General features: G+C 47.6%; 1 protein-coding gene across 3 annotated transcripts in view; it reads left to right on the top strand.

The window, feature by feature from the left end:
* Window positions 1–730: 730 nt before the first annotated feature.
* The window catches only part of CTNNAL1 (catenin alpha like 1), a 140,961-nt gene continuing 133,797 nt past the window's right edge, over window positions 731–7,894 (top strand). For 2 of the 3 annotated variants that reach the window (XM_034761455.1, XM_034761453.1), the window contains exon 1: window positions 733–930. In XM_034761455.1, the coding sequence (XP_034617346.1) occupies window positions 805–930 (126 nt within the window). In that variant the 5' untranslated portion in view covers window positions 733–804. Of the gene's footprint in view, window positions 931–7,894 lie in introns of all 3 variants that reach the window. The other variant, XM_034761454.1, reaches the window with a different exon arrangement.

The following is a 7,894-nucleotide window of genomic DNA, read 5'->3' as shown; positions in this document are numbered from 1 at the left end:
AGCTTCCGGAGACCCAGCTGTTCACTCTCCCCTGTGTGTAAAATGAGGAGGCAGAGAGTCTCCTAAGTGGTTGACGGGGCAGCAAAGCTTGACCTCCAACAACCCCCCGCTTCCTGGGCAGCCAGCTTTGTAGCTGTGTGGAGATGGGCCTGGCTCGCGGAGGAGGAGAACTGGCACATGGCGCTGAACGGGAGCTCTGGCCCTGCCAAGAGAAGTTCAAGGCACGGCGGAAAACTGGGGTGTGGGAGACCGGCGCGGTACAAGGCGGGGAAAGAGCTGATTGGGAGCAGCTCGAGCGGAGAAGAACCAGGATGGCATGTGTGCAGCACGTGGAGGGGACGGCGGCAGTGTCCTGTTCCCAAATTATTCCAGCGCTAGAAGCAGGAGCGCGGGGAGGGCGGAGGACGGGCCGGTAGCTGTGACTGGGTTTGTTTTCCAGGGGCCAATGTAGGGAAACGTGCGGAGGCTCTGGCTGGCAGCCGCGGCGCGCCTGGGTGGGGGCAGCTATAGCCGGGAGCGCGGGAGAGCCCGACAGGCCGCGGGGACTTGCCACTCACGGGGGGCTGCGTCCCGGGGCGAGGGCAGGTGTTCACGATCCGGCTCCGGCCCGGCCCCGCTAGGGGGCGATGTGCGCAGCCGGCGCGGCCCCTGCCCGGCCCGGCCCCCGACTCGGGCTGGCTGCCGGGCCGGGGGGCGGGGCTCGGGGCGGGCTCCGGGGCCGCAGCGGTGTCGGCGGGAGACTAGCGCGCTGCGGGCCGGGGGAGGCGCCACGGAGCCGGTCCGGCTGCGGCTCCCGCTCCCGCCATGGCCACGTCCCCGTGCAGCAGCAGCGGCGTCTCCTCCGCGTCGTCGGCGGGGCTGGGCGCGGAGGCGGCGCTGGAGATCCGCACGCGCTCGGTGGAGCAGACGCTGGTCCCGCTGGTGTCGCAGGTAGAAATCCCGGCTCCGCGCGGGCCGGGCCGGGGTCGCGGCAGCCGCGTGTGACGGGGCCGGGCGGGTTCCCCCGCGGCCCGGAGAAGTTTGTGCGAGCGGCCCCGCGGCTCGTGTGCCCGGCCGGGAGGGGACTGCGGTGCCCCCGGCTCGGGCTCCAGGAAAGCGGGGCCGGCCCGCGGCTGCCCGCCCCGCCCGGGCAGCATCCCCGCGCTGCTTTGCCGCCGCGCCCTGGGCAGGGGGCGCAGGCTGCGGCCGGGCCGCTCTCCCCGGCCTGCGGGGTCCGTAACTTCCCCCGCTCGCCCTTGGCGGCGCCCGGGCCCCCACTGCCCCCACTGCGTGCCCGGGCTGGGCTCCGCCTGCCCCCCGCCACAAAGGGGAGCGGGCGAGCTCCTGGGGGCGGCAGGGCTGGCGAGGGGTTTCCAGTGCTCACGTGCAGTTGTAAACCTGAGCTTGTGCCCTGCGTGCGTGCGGTGTGGCGGGTTACATAAGGACTGCGCGAAGCCGCAGCGTTGCACATAGAGGTTCAATCCTGTCAGGCTGGAACCGTGAAGTTGTCAATGTAAAGTACAAAGTCAGGATGCGCGGGGAGCTCCATTGGCAACATCCATTTAGGCTGCATATGCAACGTGCATAATCAGTTAGACTGTGAAAGATGTAACATCATGCACCTACGTATATAGCGGAGCAATTAGTGTGGCTTTGGAAACAATACTGTTTCAACGAGCTGGTGTTCTTGTGTTCAAACGTCCAACCGTGGGACCTGAACATGCTGAACAAACATGCCGTTTGTAATGCTGCTGAGAGTTGGATTAACTTCAGTGGAATTATTCATGGTGGTAAGCACCAGGCTCAGTAGTAAGTGCTTGCCTGCTGTGACCTTTAATGTTGCCTAAATGTGTGTTCTCATCACATCCAAGATAGTACTTAGCAACTACGTTTTTAAAAGATACATGAAGTCAACATGCTCATTGTGTACAGTGCTATCTATGCGTTGAAAATAACTCTTGGCTTTCTAGAATTCTTGATTGGTGGATATGAAGTGAATTTGAGGGGCTTTTTATGCACTGTTTGTAGGTCCACAGTTTGTGAAAATAACTTTCAAGAAAATCAGTAACTTCAACCAAGTATGGGTCTTAAGAGCTTTGATAACTTAGACAATTTACAATAGATTTATTGTGTACATCAAAATTATTTTGAAAAGTTGCATGGAATAGTGGACATGAGTGAGAACTGGCAAGGCTGTAGTTGTTGGGTCTTCATACTAAACTTTACTACTGTATCCAATGAACTTGCTTTTAAAATGGAATTTTTTAGTCAGAACATTTGCTTAACTCTAGTTTGGAAGTAGTAGTATTTTGAGGGAATATCTAATGCTTGAAAGGGAAAATGTCAATGAGAGAAATACATTGATTGCAAGTTATAACTTTCTAATCAGGTAATGCCAGCTGTAATTAATATTAAATGCTTGATTTAAAGTTATTTTTAGGAAAGATTTGGGGGTAGGGAGAGAAGACATCCCTTGAAACTGCTTACTTACTAAACAACTTACTAGAACCATGAAGCTTGGCACCTGTTACGGTATGGATGGGCTACACTAGCATAAAGTGGTGTTTAAACAAGTTTAGCTTAATATGGTAACATACTGAAGTAAACTAGTGTAAGCCCCCGTTTTGCATTCCTGTAGCCAGCTTACACGGAGTTTGCACTGGGGTACCTACAGAGAAATATTTGCATCAGTGCGAAGGCCCTGTCTATGTTAACTGTGACTTGTTAGTTTAGCCTAATATCTTTAAATACCAAAGTGGGCTAGAAAGTAAAGTTCAGTGGAGTTTCTACTCCTGTGCGCTTTTACGGAAGTGTAGGGTATGTTGACTATTTGGGGGGGGGGGGGGGTGGGTGGAAGGGGGAGAGGGTAGCTAATAAAATCACTAGTTTGCCTACAAATTGTATTCTGCATTAAAAATTGACTTTTAAATTTGGAGTTGGTGTATGAATGCATGCAGAAATTCTTTTTCTTCTCTAATATACTTTAAGTTAGAAGAATTTGGCTTACTCTCAGAGCACTCAATACCGTGAAGATGCCACTACATCAAGGCAAGTAGAGATTTTTCCTTGGCAAGTGTGAGTGGCATTAACTTCTGTATAAATAGCATTGCATTTGTGCTTTATAGTTAAACTACACTTGGAAACTTTTGTGGCCAGATTTTCAGAAGTGTTCAGTGCATCCTCCCTGCTCCCCTCCCCCCAAAAATAATTCAATGTGAGTTGCTGAGTGATGGGCATTCATGGAAATCTAGCCGTTAATGTTTGCCTGATGTAAAATCTTTTAACTCTAAATTAGGTTGTTGCCATGAATGAGAATTCCATTCAGGTTCAGTCTCAGATAGCTCACTTGAGATCAGATTTGCTTATTAAACTTGCCTAGTAGAATTACAAATCAGTGTTAAAGAAGGTACTCAGTCTACATATATTAAAAGAAAGTGTCAAGGACAGGTCTCACCAATTCACCATGTGTAAGTTTTCCATGTTAAGTAGTAGGTATTTACTCAAGGATTGTGACTATACTAGCGTAGAACATTTAATATTAACAGCAAATGTATGATTAGTTTTATAGTTCTCTCATTTGTACATTAAATGTGCAGTAGAGGCATCAACACTTTGAAGTTTGTTTTTCTACAGAAGTTTTTCTATATACAGAATACACTTGTAGAAACAAAGTGCATTTTCTTTCTAAAGTGTTCACTTTGTGGTACCCAGTTGGCATACAATATTAGCCATTAATTTTTTTTGTCATATTTCAGTCTCTGTAAGGAAAAGAAAATCTTTTTTGGTAGCATTATTTTTTGGTTAATTTTGCACCAGTGAATATGGTAAAGAACTTAAGATTCATATATCATGGGAGTTTTGTCACTTCTTTATCAGTTTTTAAGAGTTTGGTCAGGTCAAATTATAGTTCAAAAAAAAAAATCCTTACGAGCGGCACAAGCATCCTGTAAGCACAATTTTTCAGAATTGCTTTATGTATTATTGCAGCAGAGAGAAACAAAAAGGAAACAGACTATTGTCTGATCAGTTTAACTTTCAGATTTTCCTTCATTAAAGCCTTATTTAAACACAGGTTATACTGGTTTAACTAAATCAGTTTTTAAACCAGTGCAAAAGGCTGTGTAGACAATCTCTTGTTTTGTGTTAAACCTGTTCCTAATTGACTTGCGTTATAAAATCTGGCTAATATTAATTTAGTATTTTAAGAGTCCACATGACCTTTTGAACCTCTTTGACTAAAGTGATGTTTATTCATACCTTTATGTAATTGGTGGAATTTTGCATGAAGAGAATCCTAAGCGTTGAAATGTTGCCAACAGTGCAGAGGAATTCTTATTTGTTCAGATTAAACCAGTTGCCATTAGAATTAAAGAATTAATGGAAATATTTCTTGATGTCGTAATTAGTAAGCTTTTACAAAACTTACACACCTAACATCTTGCTTGACAGTGGCCCTTTAAAGTGTAGTAACTGGTTTTGTTTTATATTTTTTTGTTTGTTTACTAATAAAAACCTGACAAAATAAATCTTCAGTTTTCACTGTAAATATCGTTTTAAGTATAACCCTCAGACTTTCCTCCCTGCTATTCAGACCTCCACACCCTAGGGAGTAAATTTCACATAATGGTATGGTGTACATCTTAGAGCAGACAATTTAGGAGTGATGCTTTTAAACAGGAATTGAAAAATGTACTACCTCAGGGCAAGTCGAAATTTTTCCTGGGCAAGTGTTAACTTCTGCAGAAAGAGAGCTACTTCTTTAAGTATGTGTCAGCATGGATCCCATTGTAGGTGCATGTGCACCTCATGCACGAGATTAGATTTTTTTTTTTTTCACTAGTAGTGTCTGTTGGAGGCATTTGTTCACCCTGTGCCTTATTGTGGTCTCTTGCAATGTGAGTTGCTGAGTGATGGGCACTCATGGAAATCTAGCCGTTAATGTTTGCCTGATGTAAAATCTTTTAACTCTAAATTAGGTTGTTGCCATGAATGAGAATTCCATTCAGGTTCAGTCTCAGATAGCTCACTTGAGATCAGATTTGCTTATTAAACTTGCCTAGTAGAATTAAAAATCAGCACAGCCGCGATCCTCCCTCAGTTCCCTTTTACCACCCATGGCAGTAAGACAGAATTCAGCTTATGTCCGACCCACTGCTCTCTTCAGAGACCCTAAACCAGGCTTTTACAACTTATTTGGTGTGAAATCTATCCTCCCTTTTTTCTCATAAGACATTAAAAAAAATTGATTGTCTCCCCCCACTGTATGACCCCTCTGTACAACAGTGGAATGAGGTGTGGCAGTTCATCCTAACTGCCACACCTCATGGCAGAGTGCAGTTCTTCCTGCTCATCCTGTGATGGACTCATTCCCATCGAGGATACACACAGACGATGCCTCTTCTGCCTATGAGACTACCACATCCTTTCTAAGTCCTTGTGGTGTAAGCCCTTCTGCAGATCCAGGGACATGTGGCGCAAGATGCATTTACTTGAGCAGTCCGCGTGGGTTACTTCATAACAGTCACCTTTGGATCTGACTAAAGTGAGGCTGGATTAACCATTGTCGGCCAGCGCTCCCGCCGAGCACTCTTCACGCACTGGGATCTGGCAGGGGAAAGAAAGTGAAGAAGGCTCTGGCAGAATCAGCAATATTAATGCCAACCACTTCAGTATTGTCAAAGTCCCTGGTTCATGAGACCTCTGTGCCAATAGCCTTGACATTGACAGTCCCAGCACTTGTAGTCCCAGTGCTGATGACGCCTTATCCACTAATTGCACCAGTGCTGCAGGTAGCAAAGCCAGCAACCGCATCTGCATTTGCTCATAAACAGGACACTGACTTGTGTAGTTAAAGCAAGCATAGAGAGAGAGAACTCCAGAGAGAGGACGTGGCAAATCTCTCCTCCAAGGGCTAAGTCCCTAAGCAGTTGGGCAGAATGAAAGACCCAGCACCGTAATGAAGTGCCTGTAATGGAGCCAAGCAAAAACTTCAGATATGTTGTAGAGGCATCCACATTTTTTCCAGAAATGTTCCCAGTGCTGGAGGCAGCTGGCATCAGATCCGATACTGGCCTCGTACATTCATCAGCACTGCCCTGTTCCTCCTTATTAACATCAGGTAGAAATACCTGCCCCCCGCCATTGAGGAATGAACAGAGGCTCCCCAATACCCTTCTTGAGATCACATTGCTGTCCCAACTGGTGTGGGAGTGGCATTGGGCTGTCCCATCACAGCCAGGCCACTACTCTTTTGGTTTGCCACCATGACCTTACTGGGGACCCTCCTCCCATGTGTGTGGAGGAGCAGATCACCCTACTACATGTCTTTTTTTTTTTTTTTTTTTTAAATCTTGCACCCTGGCCAAGCCACTCAAACTGGAGCTGCAAATGAGCCCAAAGGAACAGGAGACAGTAAAGAGACAGCAGCAACCCTGGTCTCCTCCCAAAAAATCCTCTTCTTTGCCCGACAAAGCAGTAACACTAGCACCTGCCCTGGTGACAGATGATTTTAAAGCCTTCCAGGACTTCCTCTCTCAAAATGCAGGAAATCTGGGCATTGAAGCTACAGGAGAAGTTTCATTAGCTCTTAGAATTAACCAGGTCATCAGGCGGATATCAAAGATTCCTTTGGCCAGAATCACTTTCTTTATTAACAAAGAGTTGCAAACCCTGGAAACCCTTCCTTCCACCTCCTAGCATGCGGTGAAGTTATCAGGTGCCACAAAAGTTTTTGAACACTTTTACGCCCATCTGAACCCAGAGTCCTTTGTTGTATCTGCAGCACAATAGACACTGAAGTCCACTAAAGGCACATCTATGGAGAAGGACCCCAAGAAGTTAGATCTATTTTGGCAAAAGGCATGTTCGTCAGCTTCACTGTGGCTTCGAATTGCAAATTGCCAACTACAGTTACCCTCTGAGGGAGAGTGTCACTCCCTTTCAGAAATCCTGCAGGATTGCAGGGTTGAAATGAAAGATCAGCAGGGAGGAGCAGACAGCCCTGGCCACCTATAGCAATATTTTCATGACTATCATCTGATACAGCTACAGGGTGGATGGTCATAGCCATCACTAAGTGATGAGCCTCCAGGCATCAGGTATACCACACAAAGTACAGGCCACTGTAGAGGACTTGCCTTTTTGGGGACTGGAACTCTTAACCAGAGGAAAGATGAAGCACTCCATTTCCACAAGGGCTACCTTAAGGTCCCTGAGGATTTACATACCGGCTCTCTACAGGAAACTTTATAAGAATTGACCCCAACAAAGGCAGAGGATACCTTATTTCCATGGCTAACAGCAACAAACTAAACCTAGTTCGCAGGGATGCCCATCTTCCACTCCTTGACCAGCGTGGCACTTTCTGTGGCAGCAGATTTGATGGGTGTTTTGGGATCCACAACAGTGTCAGCCAGAAGCTGGGACCTGCCTTGCCCTGTTCCACAGGGTCTGGGTGACTGTCACAGCCAATTAATAGGCATTAGACATTGTTCTTCAAGCCTGTCCTGTACAGTTCTGTTCACTACTCCCACCCCATAGCCCTTCCCTGTCCCTTTTCAGGACCCCTCTCAACAGGACCCTCTTGCAATGATGCCACTTCTGTTTGTTTCACCTGAGACCTGTAAAAATGTTATCCCAGAGAATAGGTGAAGAGGCTTCTAATCCCCCTTATCTGAAGAATGAGGGTCTTTTGTCTTATCCTAGATCAGCGTTTCCCAAACTTGAGGCGCCGCTTGTGTAGGGAAAGCCCCTGGTGGGCCAGGCTGGTTTATTTACCTGCCGCGTCCATAGGTTTGGCCGATCCCAGCTCCCACTGGCCACGGTTCGCTGCTCCAGGCCAATGGGAGCTGCTGGAGCGGCGGCCAGTACGTCCCTCAGCCCACGCCGCTTCCAGCAGCTCCCATTGGCCTGGAGC

This window comes from Trachemys scripta, chromosome 2 (assembly GCF_013100865.1).
Source record: "Trachemys scripta elegans isolate TJP31775 chromosome 2, CAS_Tse_1.0, whole genome shotgun sequence".
NCBI classification, from domain to species: domain Eukaryota; kingdom Metazoa; phylum Chordata; order Testudines; family Emydidae; genus Trachemys; species Trachemys scripta.
This window is presented reverse-complemented; position numbering and strand designations above follow the sequence as displayed.